Source organism: Puma concolor, chromosome C1 (assembly GCF_028749965.1).
Source record: "Puma concolor isolate L17-30 chromosome C1, mPumCon1.1.hap2, whole genome shotgun sequence".
Classification (NCBI taxonomy): domain Eukaryota; kingdom Metazoa; phylum Chordata; class Mammalia; order Carnivora; family Felidae; genus Puma; species Puma concolor.
Window position 1 is genome coordinate 62,398,291 of NC_141674.1, and position 16,700 is coordinate 62,414,990.

The 16,700-nt window shown below is 36.2% G+C and overlaps 1 protein-coding gene across 3 annotated transcripts in view; it reads left to right on the forward strand.

Moving 5' to 3' along the window:
• The window catches only part of TNNI3K (TNNI3 interacting kinase), a 293,732-nt gene that overhangs the window by 195,368 nt on the left and 81,664 nt on the right, over positions 1-16,700 (forward strand). For all 3 annotated transcript variants that reach the window (XM_025912718.2, XM_086717284.1, XM_086717283.1), the window contains 2 exons: positions 10-142; positions 13,119-13,228. In XM_025912718.2, the coding sequence (XP_025768503.1) occupies positions 10-142; positions 13,119-13,228 (243 nt within the window). The remainder of the gene's footprint in view (positions 1-9; positions 143-13,118; positions 13,229-16,700) is intronic.

Genomic DNA, 16,700 nt, shown 5'->3' on the forward strand with positions numbered 1-16,700 from the left:
AACACACAGAACCTCCGCTGGATGGCCCCTGAGGTGTTCACGCAGTGCACACGTTATACCATCAAAGCTGACGTCTTCAGCTATGCTCTGTGTCTCTGGGAACTTCTCACTGGTGAAATCCCATTTGCTCATCTCAAGCCAGGTAAGACATCCTGAAAGGTTTCCAGAGTTCTATGCCTTGTCACGACTTCAAGAAATATTTTTTTCCCCAAAATGATTACTCTTGGTGGGTCCACAAGATAAGAATCAAGTAAACAACTTAAAAATTGTTTCAAGGTATGTGCCCAATCCAGAAAACTTACTGACCTAACTGTGTGACTTTAGGCACAGGCACACACAATTGTAGGTATATTTTATTAAAGTTTAGGGCTTTGATTTATCTGTTGTTAATAAAACAAGCAAATGACTATGGTCACATGGCAGGTGGGTGCAAATAATGTTGACAATGTAATACTTATTTTTTGAGATTAGATTCTAGAAACTCCTTTTTAGTGTGTATACAGGGGTGAGCTGAAAGTAGCAACACATAAAAATAACCTACCAGGACCGTTTTCTGCTTGTCTCATGTTATATAAAAGAGAATTGCTTTTCATAATAATTTTGTATTACATAAATAGATGCGCTCCAAAAATGGGGCTTTGTGAGAGAGCCTAATTTTTGGTGATAATATACATTACACTCTATGTACATGTAGACAGTAGAGGCAGGAAATCTAATCACATGAAAAATATACACATCTTTGAGCCTTAAGGTAAATTTTATTTGCATCTGTCTCTTCATTTTATTTGAGTTTCAGCTTTTATGTTTTGTCAATCTACTTACTTACTTGTATTCACCGTTAGACTGGGAACTCCTTAAGGGCTTTGCATCCCCAGAACCTAGTATGCTTAAAAAGTAGTTTTCAAATTAAATCACAATAAATTTTAAGTGAATTACTTTGCAAGCTCCTGGTGGCCACCCTATCACAATATATCAGACGAAGTCAAAAGGGATGTTAGGGAAAGACAAATCCCATAAATGTGGATACTCACAAATTAAAAGTCTTAACCAAGATCCCAATAATTGTTAGTACTCATTTGCAGAGCAAAGCTACATCTCACACTCTCTTTTCAAGATATTTCCCCATAATATCATATGGTCTTCAATTATCCTCTGCATAGTTTCTAACTAATTGTCCTAATATTTTTCTATATACTTTTCATAGAAAATCATGAGAGTTAGTCCTTATTATAGTGTGAATGTAAAGACTCTATTTTGAACTGAAACAACATTGCCATTTTAGGTTAATAATTCCACTAGTTTCAACAAATACATAACCATGATCATCACCATATAGAGTATTTCCATCACTGTAAAAAGTTCCTTAGTGCCTCTTTTGAGTTAATTCACTGTTCCCACATCCAGCCCCTAGCAATCACTTATCTGATTTAGGTCTTTATAGTTTTGCCTTTTCCAGAATGTCCTATAAATGGAATCATGTTGTTGACTTTCAGTCATTTATTCCTTTTTGTTCCTGAGTAATACTCCATTGTGTGGATGTATCTCAATTTAATAATGCATTCATACATGATGATTATTTGAATTATTCTCACTTTGGGGCTGCTGTGCATAAGATACTAAAACCATCCAGGTATTTGTGTGGATGGTTTTACTACTCTTGAATAAATATATAAGAAATGATTACAGTACTAGATCTTATGATAAGAGGTTTTCTAAGGTATCTGTACCATGATGGATTTCTACCAGCAATGTATTATAATTTCAGTTGCTACACATCCTTGCCAGGATATTTTTGTTGTCTGTTTAAAATAAGACATTGGCCATTTGAGTAGGTATATAATGGTGTATCATTGTAGTAGTATTTTCTATTTTTCTAATAGCTAATGATATGGAAAATCTCACGTTTGTGTTCCTCTTTCTTTGGTGAAGTGTTTGTTCAGGTTGCCTTATTATTTACTTGTAAGAGTTCATAGATACTAGGTAGAAGTCTTTCATCTACTATGCGTTTTGAAAGTATTTTTCTTTAGTCTGTGGCTTGCCTTTTCATATTCTTAGCAATGTGTTGAAATAAGTTTTTAATTTCAATGAAGTCTACCTTATCAAACTTTTAAATCACATGTTTTTATATTCTTTCTAAAATATGGTTGCATCACTAAAGCCACAAAGATTTTCTCCCATGTTTTCTTACAGAACTCTTATAGGTTTAGGTTTTATATTTATAGAATCTACTTATTTTCTTTTTTTTAATGGTTACAGGTATGAGCTTTTGTTATTCTTTTGTTAGTTTGTGTTTTTTTAGTTTATAGTTTTAGTTTATAGTTTAGTTTATGGTTTTTAATATGCATGCTTAAGTTTTTCAGCATGATTTTTTGAAAAAACTTTCCTTTCTCAATTAAACTAGTTTGGTACTATTGTCAAAAATCAATTGACCATATATGTGTATTTATTTTTGGGCTCTGTTTAACTGATATATGTCTACCCTTACACCAATACCATACTATATTCAGAGTTTATAGTTAAGTCTTGAACTCAGGTTATATAAATCTTCCAAATATGCCCTTCTTTAATAAAATTGCTTTGGCTCTTCTAGGCTTTTGGTTTTCCATATAAATTTTAGAATCGGTTTGTTTATTTCTACCAAAAAAAAAAGCCCACTGGAATTTTGGGTAGATTACATTGAGTTTATAGATCAATTTGGAAAGAATTTACAACTTAAAAATATCAAATCTTCCAGTCAATCCACATGGTATAGCTCTCCTTCAGTTAGGTCTTCTTTTATTTCTGTTATCAGCCTATTTGTAGTTTTTAGCATACAAACCTGGCACATTTTTTTAGACTTATCTCTGATACTATTATAAATGTTATTTTTTTTAATTTCAATATCCAACAGTTCTTTGCTAGAAGAGAGACTTAATTAATTTTTAAATAACAACCCCATACTCTGCAAATTTGCTAAATTTACTTATCAATTCAAGTAGCTTTTTTTCTACATTCTTTGGGATTTTCCACATAAATTTTTTTGGTCATCTGTAAATAAAGGAAACTTTCTTTTTATTCAGTATGTCTGTTTACACCTTTTTCTTGCCTTCTTGCACAAGTGAATGTTGTGATGAACAACAACGAACAAAAAGTGGAAGTGATGAAATATATACCTCAAATCTATCTACTTAATTCCACCCACCACCATGCTAGTCAGAGCTGCCATCTTTTTCACTATAACTACCTCAATAGCCATTTGACTTCTTTCCTTTATTCTACCCCCTTCCTCTCCACTCCTTAGATATCCACTGAAATGGTATTTTAAAAACATAAAATAGGGGCGCCTGGGTGGCGCAGTCGGTTAAGCGTCCGACTTCAGCCAGGTCACGATCTCGCGGTCCGTGAGTTCGAGCCCCGCATCAGGCTCTGGGCTGATGGCTCAGAGCCTGGAGCCTGTTTCCGATTCTGTGTCTCCCTCTCTCTCTGCCCCTCCCCCGTTCATGCTCTGTCTCTCTCTGTCCCAAAAATAAATAAAAACGTTGAAAAAAAAAAATTTAAAAACATAAAATTGATTATGTCACTATTCCTTAAAATCATTCTGTCTTCCTGTGTTCTTAGGATTAAAGCTCAAAACTATTAATATGCCCTGTACAATTCTACATGATTCTATAGCTCTGACTGGCTCATATTAGTTCACGTCCTATGTTCCAGCCACTGTGTTGCTTCCTTCACTGTGTCCCATTTCTCCTGGCCTGTAAGCCCTTTCACAAACTCTGTTTCCTCAGTAAATGCAGTTAATGATGACTCCACGAAGATTACTGTGAGGATCACATGAAATGGTATTTGTGACTGAACTCTGTAAACTGAAAACTCTCTGCAGCTGTAAGATTAAAGATGAGGGCAAAGTGTAACACAAGGTTGAGACTTCCTATGATTCTGTACCTGCATGGCACTCAGTCTCCAGAATGCTCATAGGAAATCTGCAGTCACCTTTCACTCTTCTCTTTCCTTCTTTTCCTCATTATTCCTTTCCTTCCTTCCTTGCTTTTCTCACTCATTTCCTTATTTTTGACCCCACTTTCTGAACATCTTTTGAATCTTTCCACTTATCTCCTCTCCCCTGCTACTTCCTTATTTTGCACGTAGAATTCTGCACAGTATCTTAAATGGTGTTCTCGTCTCCAGTTTTTCTGACTATCTTCACCAGTTGCCATACTATCTAGGTTTAGCTTTCTAAAAAACTCAAGTTAGGTCATCTGGCCTCCTTTAGTTAAAATCTCCAATGTTTTTTCTTTGCTCTTAAGATAAGGACAAAATTTCTTAAAATAATCTACAAAGCCTCACACTACATTCCTACTTTCCTCCCCAGATCTACCTTTGCCATCTGCAGTCTCTCATGTTCTTTATGTTCCAGCCACAGAGCACTATTTCTCTTCCCAAATGTGACTTGTTTCCTATGACTTCCTGTCTTTGCACACATTAGTCTCTGTCAAGATACTCTTGCCCACTTTTCATCATACTAACCCTAATTAACTTTTAGATCTTAGCTTAAATATCACTTCTTCCCAAACCATCTTCCTTAATCCTCTAATGTTGACTTAAAGCAGTCTCCTCCATGCCCCAAGTCATCATTTTTTTACAGTATTTATCATATTTTACTCATATAGTTTAGGAATTTTCCCTACTCCATTATCCTTTGCTAATTATAAAGTGAATATTTCAAAGAGATAAAGACCCCTTCTGTCATGGACCCCCAGAAATATTTACCCTTTTTTGGAGGGAGAATATTGTATAATAAAACAGTTAAAAGGCTTGCCTAAGAATAACTTGATTCCAATATCCTAGATATTAGAATTTATAGTACTTTATTGGAAAGAGAGTTTGTTTATGATAGATGTTGATTTTTTTAAAGTTGGACAGTGACCATGCATCAAGAAATGAGGCTGTTTATATCATTGCAGTGGTTAGGCAATCTAGCATATGTTCAGCAATAAATTATGTGAAGCATCAGATTCAATATAAGCTACATATTAGCCATTTACAAAGAGGAACAAATCCATGACTACAATGTATGACAGCATTATCAATTATGGTAGTAGCAATATTACACATGGCTCATCCTCCTGGATTTAGCCCTGGAAGCACTGGAAGAAATACAAAAGTAGAACACAAATATTAGCATTGACTCCTAAATAAGTGATGGGTATTCATTGAGAAGAACTTGAAGTTAGAGTCTCTTTTGCATAGTACATGTTCAAATTAACCTTATAATCTCAGGTCTAGAAAGAACCAAAAATCCATCACATTCAGCATCCTAAGGGTCATCCAAGATCAAATGGCCAAAGGGCTGGGGGAAACAGGCAAACACTCAACAGAGGACAGTGTGATGGACAGGAAATCACATGCTCTGACTCAAGGGAACAGCTGCTACCCAGCTCCAGCCAAACAATCCATGTAGGAATGCAAGGATTCCTTTACCATATCAGCCAATTTCTGTGTGTTTGTTTAGATACCTAAAGGTTTTTAAATGTTGGCAATTAATTCAATTTTTAAGAAAGCATTTTTCAGGCCAACACAATAGAACTAAAGAGAATTGGCATAAAGTGTAAGAGCATGAGCCTTGTAACTATGCAAGCTACTTAACTGAGCCATACTTCACCTTATTTTTAAAAGTGGGGATAATACTAGGACCTACCTCAAGAGATTGGAAGGATGACTGGGAATAGGAAGCACTCAATAAGTATTAGCTATTTTTATTATGTTTAGGCTATTATTGAGTGCTCCTCTGGCTGGGAACTATGCTAGAGTTAAGAGGAAAACAGAGAAGAATAGAGTGTTGCTCAGGGCTTCATAGCACAGAACAGAGGTAAGTCCCAACTAGAGAGAAGCTGAGAGAGAGTGCTAAGGATGCTCCCTGGAGGAGTCTCCTTCTGAAATTGTGAAAAATGGGAAAATGGTATCAGAGAAGGACTCTGAGAACAGACGATACCTGACCTGCAAAAAGATGAAAGCTAATTAAATAGGTAAATTAGTGGGGAAGAAGAGAAGGAGTCCCAACAAAAAGCAGTATGGGCAAGGTGCAGAGGCATGAGAGATCCACAAATAATTCAATAGGGATGAATCAGAGAACACAAGGGAATCCATCACATCTAGAGCTAGATGGTGAAGGGCCTTGTGTGTCAACAATGAAAGTCACTGCAGGAGTTCAAGCAGGGCAATCATATAATGCTATTATTATTTTAGAATGATCCCTCTTGCTACAAAGCAAAGGCTGGACTGAAGAGGTTTGAAACCAGAGGTAAAGAAACCAGGTAGTCTAGGTAAGAATGTATAAAACCTTAACTAGGGTAGTGACTTTAGAAGAAAAAGGAGAGGCTGGTTGTGGGAAATTTGAATGGACTTGTGGATGGGTTCAGGTGGGAGAATAAGGGAGAGGGAGGAATCAGGGATAACTTCTAGGTTTCTGGCTCAGCCAGCAGGAGGATGATGGATCCAGGGAGAAAGCAGATTTGTGAAAGAAGTGACAAGATTAGGAAGAGAAGGAGCCAAGGTGTGAAGCCAAGCAGAGAGAAAAGAACCAGGCAAGATGAAAAAGGAGCTGGTATGACCTGGCAAACAAGAGCTGTCTTGGATACATTTCAGAGAAAGAAACCAACACCTGCTTCCCAGATTTTATATCTCTCCTGGGTCTGTCTCCTCTGATGTATCATGAAAAACTAAAGAAGAAATCTAGGATAAATCAATCCATCGATATGTATTCTATCCAATCCCATTCCCTTACAACTAGGTACCAAGTTTTATGGATCACTTTCAGATTATAGTTTGAGACCAAAGAAGAACGCCTCTTGTTTTCCTTTTGTTTTCCTGTGTGATGCCAGCTGGTTCACAAGGAGACTCAACTCTGTGTCCTGGGATTCCTTAATGCCAAGCTGTAACTAAGTCTCGGATGTGGCAGCAAATTAAGAACATCTGCCAATTTATTCTAGCCAGATTTGGGTGAGACTTCATATTGAGGTTTTAACTCAGAGTTGCAAACGGTAGTACAGGGGCCAAATATGGCTTTTTTTTTGTCTCACATATGGTTGTAAAAAATATGAATTTAAGTACGTTTAGAAACATAGTTATATCACAGGATCTCATATTTGTAGTCATTTGTGTTTGCTACCGCTGCTTAGATATTCCATATATGATTAGGATCCTAAAGCGTCCTAAATATTGTAACCTCAAAAAGCATAAGCACATCGATGATGTGGACTGTGCCTTGACAAGTGATAGGAAAATAGGAGTGATCTAACGTTCTGAAATCCTGTGTTTGCTGTGTTAATCTTTATCAGTTTATCACTGATAGAGCCAGCCAATCACTACACAGATCACTAGAAAGATCAAATCGTTCCAATGGATGGTGATATTTCTATGAACATAGCTGATATTAACATTCCAATACTTCATTACACTGACAAAGATTGCAATGAGAATAGACACTGGTGCAAATTAATCTATTCTTCTGACAGTCTGTAATGAGAATGGGATGTGGTTTAAAAAATTAAGCCATTCTTACTGCAATCTCAAGATTGCAATCTCATGGTCTCTCTCAGATGCTATATGCTCTGGTGATACATCATTGAAAAGTGTCAGTTTAACAAAGAGTGTGTCTTAGCTCTTGCTGGGATAGCCGTACGCATTTGCTTTGTTTCTCTATAGCCCTACCCATAAAAACAATGAAGTAGAATCAATTGTGTTTTTAGAACACACATACACACAATCAAAATTGAAAAAAAAAAAAACAAATAAAAAACATTCTAGCAGTTTTATCTTAGTCAAGGCTTACAAGTAAAATATTGTACTTTATTGCTCTCTGTTTTTATATGAGTGCCTAGATTTATTTTTATAAAACATAAGAGTGATAGTTTAATTTAGGAATTCAGAATCTAGTACCAACTTATCCATAAGCAATATAGCTAATTAAATTCATCATGAAGAGGTGCATAGTCATCCTCTCCACAGTAGCCATATTACATTATGAGCTGGAGCCAATGACAGATGAGAGGGTTTGTAGCCTTGTAATTTGCAGTAATTCAATGCAATATTTTACTTGGTATTCATACTCCCAAAAAACCTCAAAAGGATAGATGATTTCTGGTCTAAACAGAACAGAAAATATTCAACAATGTTTCTGATACCTAGTTCTCTAGATTCAGACTAAAAGGAAAAGGCAAAACCCTTAGATCTGTAGATGATAATTATGGCAACAGCAACAGCTAACACTTCTTGAAAACTAACAATGTGCCAGATGCTCTCTGTACGATGTCTCCTTTAATTCTAACAGTAACCTATGGTTTAGGTTCTATTAGGATAAGATATATGCTCAACATAACATGCTAGTAAGAGGGGTAGTCAAGACTTAACTAGCATGGCTCCTTGTCCCCAAAGCCCATGCTTATTACCATTACACTGTGTCCTCACTGTTTCATCTTACATGAACAGAAATTAATACTCACACAGGCAAATTAGCTTAATTAGGATCTCTCAGGGAGTTAAAAGCAAAGCCAGACTGGAAATTAGGCCCCCAGATTTCCTTGTTAAGGGCATTTCTTAATAGTCATACTGTTTTGGTTTATTAAAGCCACCTCCCCAAATGTTCTGAACAAAATATAAGATTATTATCTAAATATGCCACCAAATATGAATAATTTACCCAATTGTGTCATAATTTAATATTAAATAAACATTATATTAGTTCTACAGTGTTTCTTTGTGACTAGGCATTGTGCTCTGTCCTAAAGACATATAATAAAGAGCAAGATACTAATAGGCTTTAATCCATCATCTTTATTCATTTATACAATACATGTTTACTGAGTCCTCTATGCCATGATCTGTATTATTTCCAATGAAATCATATTTTGAACTGTCTCATTTATTGATTCATTTAGTGCACATCAATTGGATGCCTACTAATTTCCTGTCACCGTGCTAAGCACATGAGATATGATGGTGAAAAGATACAGATCCTGACTTCAAGGAGCTTGTGATCTATCTGCAGAGGCAAGCAAATAAATAGGCAATTAAGTATAATATGACATATATGCTATTGTAGTACCAGGTGCTATGGGAGTACATAGGGAGCGCACCCACAGACACTTCATTAAGCCAAGACCTAAGTGACATTAGATGTAATGTAGGAAAAGAGGGTATGAAAGAACATTTCAGAAAAAAAAAGGATCACAATTCTGAATTTGTGTTTGAACCATAAAAAGCAAGAAAAATCCAGTAATTCATTTCTTTAATAATTATCCATTTATTTGCCAAATTTTATTGACACCCTAACACTTTATTTTTTCTTAGCTTATTATCACTCATATGGAATGTTCAATAGATTTTGTCACATGAATAAATGAAGGTTATCATGTGTTGTATTGAATGCCTTTTGACAATCTCTAGTCATATCCATTTTTTCTTGATAAATTATTAACGAACAATAAAGAACTTGAATCCACAAATAAACACCATGGTTATATAAACCCTTGAGGCTGACTCACAAAATCATGTTTAATTTGAATCTTATTCAGGAAAATAGGAGTGGGAAAAGGCTATGCTCTAGAATTGTGCAGTACAATATGGAAGCTTCTAGACACACATGGCTGTTTAAATTTAAATTTATTTTTGGGGCGCCTGGGTGGCTCAGTCGGTTGGGCATCCGACTTCGGCTCAGGTCGCGATCTTGCAGTCCATGAGTTCGAGCCCCGCGTCGGGCTCTGGGCTGATGGCTCAGAGCCTGGAGCCTGCTTCCGATTCTGTGTCTCCCTCTCTCTCTGCCCCTCCCCCGTTCATGCTCTGTCTCTCTCTGTCTCAAAAATAAATAAAACGTTAAAAAAAAAAAAAAATTTAAATTTAAATTTATTTTAATTGAAATGAAAATAAAAATTCGGTTATTCAGTCACACATTTTAATGCTTAATAGCAACATTTTAAGTGCTTCATAGCCGTATGCTACCATAGTGAACACTGCATAACATTTCCATCATTGTAAAAAGTTCTATTAGACAGTCCTACTCTAGAATCTAGATTATAAGCTTCACTAAATCATTGGTAATTATCACAGTGCTGAAGAAATGGTATGTACTCAATAGTTATTGATATTTTTATATTTAGCCTTATTCTCTCTTAATAGCAAAGTTTCCATTGTGATTGTAGAAACCAACATGTACATAAATCACTTAACATATTTTATGTAGCAATCAAGGTAAAAATTTGATAAATGGGCTGACAATCCCTGTCCTGAATCTGGAATACTAGAAAATTTCCCAGATGTTAGTGTAGCATGGCCACTCAGGCAAGACTGACAAAGCAATTTTAAAGGTGACAAATTTCAACTCCATGACGCCTCATGTTGCATTGTCCACTTTCTGCTGCTAATGAGTAGCATCACTGCCAAGGGTGTATAAAGCAAAAGAGAGAAGGAGATGCCAAGGCCTTGCAGAATCTACTTTGAATAATGAAGAATTAAATAGCATTCATCTTAAACTGATTTTCCAGACACAGTGCCAAGAAGCAAAACAAGTAACTTTATAGACTTGGTATCAGAGTCTGAAAGGGTTTCAAAGGAGACATTTGGCACCTGCATCTGAGTTTAACTCACTTTATGAATAGTCCCTCCCCACCCATTAGGATAGGTATAATTAGTTTAAATGCATTCACTACACTGGTTTATATGCTTATAGCTGCACCAGCTCAACAATATCCAAATGGTCATAAGGTGAAAAAGTAGAGTTAGAAGATCAATGATTATTAAGCATTAGTTAATGTGTTTGCTTATTTATTTACCTCATTCCAAAAAGGAATTAAAAATACTCAAGAGTAGCCAATGGAAGGAATCTAACATGCCTAGTTTTTTTTTTTTTTTTTTTTTGTGACACAAAAGACATATTTTGTAAGTCATGTTAAGTTTGCTAAATATGTTTTGGCCAGTCTTTTGTTTCTGTGTTTTCTTAGTGTCAGCAACTACGAATCTAGCTGATAATGGCTAGAAATGGTGGACAAATGTGACAATGCAAATATTCTATAAATGGCCTTGAAAATAAAAGCAGAAATGGAATTCTTGACTCTGCCCTCAAACTGGAGCCATTGTACAATTAGAACGGCTGTTGCAAAGAAACATTAAAATGCCAGGCAGCAAAGGAAATGAACTTAAAATTTCAAATACAAATAACTAGTAAATATTTGGGAAAATATTAAGCCTCACTAGTCATCAAAGAACACAATTTAAACAAGAAATGAGCTGATATAATTTACCTCTCATGTTAGCAACATCTCTCACAAAATGAGAAAACCTGATTCCGATGTAATGAAAGATTGCCGATGTAATGAAAACTCTCTCACACATTGGTGACTAAGGGAATAAATTAGTACAACTGTTTAGGAAAAAAGCTTATCAGTATGTGTCAAAAGTCTTATGCCATTTGACATTAATCTCACCCCTCAAAATATAAACAACGTGTGAAATTGGGAAATTCATATTGAAAAGATATACTTTTTGAAGTGTTTATGTCCAAATTTGAACAACCTAAACTTGAAGAATGATTAAGTAAATCATAATGAATATAGAACCATTAAAAATATGTTAACCTGGAGTTTTAATAACTTGTAAAAATATGTTAACCTGGAGTTTTAATAACTTGTAGAAATAACTTGTAGCTGATATTTAGGGGAAAAAAGCATTACATAATTGTATATTGGATTGGACATGAGCTCAATGATACAAACAATATATGAGAAATACTCAAAATATTTTAACAATTGTCCTCTATTATAATTGTGTTTCTAAAATTCTACAGAAAACAAGTATAAAGGTCACATTTGTCAAAATTAGGTAGTAATTCTGACTGATCCATAAAGCAAAATGTTGATTAAGTTACACTACATATAATTTTACTAGATGAGTAAATCTTAAAACAGAACTGAATTGGAGCAAAGTTTAGTGGAGAGTGGTGGTTGTAGGTCATATCTCAAAAAAAGTTATTAAGATATAGACAAATGTTTATGACATCACAATCTAGAAGATAGGAAACAGCATTGTCCTGGAACTTTAACCTCCTAATTGTACAGAGAAGTTTTTCTGAAGAATAAAAAGAGCTTCATGTGTTGTGTACAAAGTATTTTCAATGTGAAGTGGCTGAAGAGAGCATAGAATCTGGAACAAGAGGCTACACCAACTACTAATTATATTTAATTTTTTCACAAATTAAAAACTAATTACATACACACACAGAGTAATACCTACTTTGCATGAGTGTTAGGAGGTTTAAAAGAGCTTTGTATGTATCTTCCATGATGCCTAATACAAAACATGTTCAATAAAAGTAGCTGTGAACTTGCTTTCCAAGGGAGTATAGAAATCACTGGTTGCAGAATCGAAAAATAGGCTACAGCCAGGCATCAAGAGTGAAGTCCCAAGAATTACAACACGATAACGGGGAGTTTAAGATGAGCAATATTTAGAAATCCAAGCAGGCAGGTAACACTAGGGAATTCAGTCAATGAGTGGTATTAGCTAAAATGATGGATTAGCTAAAAGTTTAAAAACTAGTAACTACTTTATAAGTATTAAATATTAAAATCCCAACATTCTTATAAGCACTAATTGTATTTAAACAAAAACTCATCTGTTTTGCCCAAGTGATACAAGTGCTTTCAGAACTGCAAAGTTCAGTGGCACCCCATGACTTGCTGTGTATAGTATAAGCCCTTTATTCTAGGACTTATGACATTGTACTGTCTAATCTGCCTTTCAGTCTTTACTTCCCATAACATCACATACATACACACCCTATACTTCAGACACACACACAAAACTACTTGATGTTTGTGTGTTCTTTTGTATGTGTCTTTGATCTTTTGTAAATTCCCTCTGCTCACAATTTGTTGAATGAACAACTGAATGAATGGAAAATTATAAAGATAATCTTATAGTATCAAATTATCCAACATTTTCTTTAAGCATTAAAAAAAAACAGCATGGAGCTCTCTTTGATTCTCAGCTAATGTTGCACAGATTGATTTTTGATGACTTTTTGTTGTCTGTTCATGTTTCTTAAAATAAATACGTGAATTTCAAAATTGACATGATCATTTGGTTTGCAGCGGCTGCCGCAGCAGACATGGCTTACCACCATATCAGACCTCCCATTGGCTATTCCATTCCCAAGCCCATATCATCTCTGCTGATGCGAGGGTGGAATGCATGTCCTGAAGTGAGTAATTTTTATTTCCTCTTAGAAAATGTGTTATGGTCAAAATCTGTCACAAATAGTGTAACTCCAAAGTCTACTTTCAGTGTGTATTTTAAGACTGTCAAGGCAGGAAGACTGATTTGCCTTCTGCTCTTTAGTCTCTAATTGCCTCAAGAAGTCTGAGTATCTCATATTTCTTTGCTGCTGCTCTCTGATTTTGAAATGTTTCTCACAACTGATTAGCAAAAGAGAGACCGGGGTATGACAGATGACTCACAGTCTCATCTCAGCTGCAATTTTATTAACTATGCTTGAGCCACAGTTAGTCATTTTCTGAAGAAAGAAGTTTGGCACAAGATGGATTTGTGTTGGCTTTTCACCATGAGGCAGGCCTTCAGGCAAAGGCCCCATGACAAGTGGTCTTTAGTAGCACTGGCTCAAGCAGGAGACAGGAGACCTAGCCCTAGTCCTTCTCTGACTCTCTGAGTGGTTGTGATAAAGTGGTTAAGAGCACAGATGGAGGGATCAATGTTATGGAAGGAATAAGTAAAGTAGAATATGTAAACAGTGAAAAAAAATGAAATGTGATCATAGATCTAAGATCGTTGAGGGAAACACACATATAATCCCAGAATGAAATCGCAGACCACTTGTCTACAGGAAAGGATTCTTCTTATCTATGCCAGACATTTCAATGCCTACTTTGTCCTCAGAGAATGACAAAGGAGAAGATTCCACAACTTTCTCCTGATAACACAGTGTCTAAAATTTCCCTGCCCGCATATATTGTTGTCTATTGATATCCTTGTGTTTTGACGTCTGCCACATTGATTCTCCTGCTCTGAGTAGAGAGAACCAGTTCACATTCTTCATGCTGGAGGTTCTTATACATAAAAGCCCAATGGCCCTTATTTGTCCAGTCCAAACCACTCTAGTTATTGTGCTTTTCTTACATGACCTTGTTTCTCATCCTTTGTCTCTCTTCAACAAGGGAGCAGATAAAGTGTAACTATTGTTTTCTCAGAAAGCACCTCACCAAAGGAGAAATAGAGTAAGCCCCAGTCCAGATATTGGAAGGAGAAAGCATAGTTCCCCACTTCTATTTTCTATAGGCAAAACCCACACGAAATCATTACCCAATCCCACAAGTGTACACAGAGACTCTTAAGGAGAAAAATAAAGATTATTATGGCATGTGATTTGAATTATCTCAAAAGAAAAAAAAAAAAAAAAAAAAAAGAACTCTTCTCCTAAGCATTCAATCTGGCAGATTATGTATTTATTTGTGTAGAACCTTCTTTCACTACCAGAAAGCAGGGACTAGCAGGGACTAGTTTGTTTGCTTGTTCTGTTTGCTGCTGTAACCCCAGCACCTAGAACCATACCTAGGAGATGGTCAAAAATATTTGTTGAGTAAATGAATATCACTATTGCTTGTCAATGACTCCAATCCACTCATCTGAATTTCAGTGTCCAAAAATTGTCTTGAAAATTACATGACTTAAAATGTTTGAGAAAAGGCTTTGTTGTTTTGTTTTGTTTTGTTTTGTTTTGTTTTGTTTTCAATATGAACCTTAGGCATATTTTCTAGGAATAAGTATGTCAAAGAGATAATGCAGAATTTCTTTCTCTCTTTGGTGTGTGAGTTGTTCCAAAGTATAACATAAAAAAAAAAATCACAAGAGTCCCTTTGGCTTCTATTAACTGACTCTTCATGATTATGATTATAAATAAGAAACCTATAGAAGTTTTCATTTGGAGATAAAAGCAAGTTATTAGCAACTTCTAAAAGCATTTGGGCGGGGGGTAGATGGATATCACAAGTAACAGGTTAGGAAATGAGAAAGAGGGGCGCCTGGGTGGCGCAGTCGGTTAAGCGTCCAACTTCAGCCAGGTCACGATCTCGCGGTCCGTGAGTTCGAGCCCCGCGTCGGGCTCTGGGCTGATGGCTCAGAGCCTGGAGCCTGTTTCCGATTCTGTGTCTCCCTCTCTCTGCCCCTCCCCCATTCATGCTCTGTCTCTCTCTGTCCCAAAAATAAATAAACGCTTTAAAAAAAAAAGGAAATGAGAAAGAGAACCTGAATAAAGCCAAAGGAGGGTACATATAAGGTTTAAAAAAAAATACTAAGAGGCCAAAATCAAGTGCTTACTGGAAAAGTTTTATTGCTAAGCAGCAAAGCCTACCAGCCCAGGGCCTGGACTCCAGGAATGAAGTTCAGGGTGAAGGATGGGGAGAAAGCACAGTAGGAAGCAAAGTATCTGACTAGCTGGCTATCTCTGGGCTGGACAGTCAGGTTGGGCCCTGGCTTAACCATGGTACCCATCTCATTAAGAAGTTAACTGCCTCTGGATGTGACACACCTGAATCATCTTGGCATTATGCAATAAGGTCTTCATGTGAGTAGCCTGAGTAGTGAGGAAAAGGGAAACAATGAGCTGGTTTTCTTTCTTTCCCTCAACAATTATTTATTGAGTCTCTACTATATACTGCCCCAGGAACAAGTTCTGGGGATTCAGTGAAGATGCACTCTCCATGGAGCCTAAGGGCCAGTACCCAAATGGAGATTAATTGAATAAACACATTAATGATTTTAGAGTTACAAGGCAGAGCAAGGAAAATAAGATTAGATGAGAATGCATACTACAGAAATTGGCAAGTGAGGGACAAGGAGTTAGTGTAGGTCAGGAAAGGCTTCCTGGAAGAAGTGTCACTAGAGCTGAGATCACAAGCATAAATAGGAGTTTGCTGAATGAAGGGGGTTGGTGAGAGAGAAAAACAGTCCAAGCAAAGAGACCACGTACAAACTCATTGAGAGAAAGGACACAAGGGAGAGACTTATTAGTTATGGAAACATGTAGCCACTGAGGGATTAAATCTCTATACCATCATTTGAAACAAGTTCACCTTTAGATCTGAGAACTAACGCCATGCTCTCCTGGCCATTGCTTTCTAGGTTATCTAGTTTACCACTCATTCTTTCCTTCTTGTTTGTCTTTGCCTCATTCCTTAAATTGAAAGCACATTATTATTTCCTATGTGTGGGAAATGGAAAATGCTGTTTGGAAAATAGTGAAAGGTGGAGGAAAAGTCCTGTTAGGTCAGATTTTGGAAAGCTTTGGAAACCAGAATAGGGAATTTGGATATGAAATTCCAGGCAATTATGTTTTTTTGTCTCTAAAGCAGTGCAGAGATATGATAAAAGCAATTTTTTTTAGAAAATCCATCTGAATTTGGTATGAAAGTTTAACTTAAAAGAATTATATGTAGTCTAGTGAGACAGGCACTAAATTATCTTCTAGTGTGCATTGAGATAGCTGAGCATTGTTTCTTAATATGTAAGCTACCTATTACCTGCTCCAGTTTACCTGGGAATATTTCTTAAAATGAAGGTTCTGGGGCCCTATTCTAAATCTACTGAATCAAAATGTCTGGGATGGAGTCTAGGACATGTCATTTTAGCAGGCACCTCAGGCGGTTTGTGCCCAGTAAAGG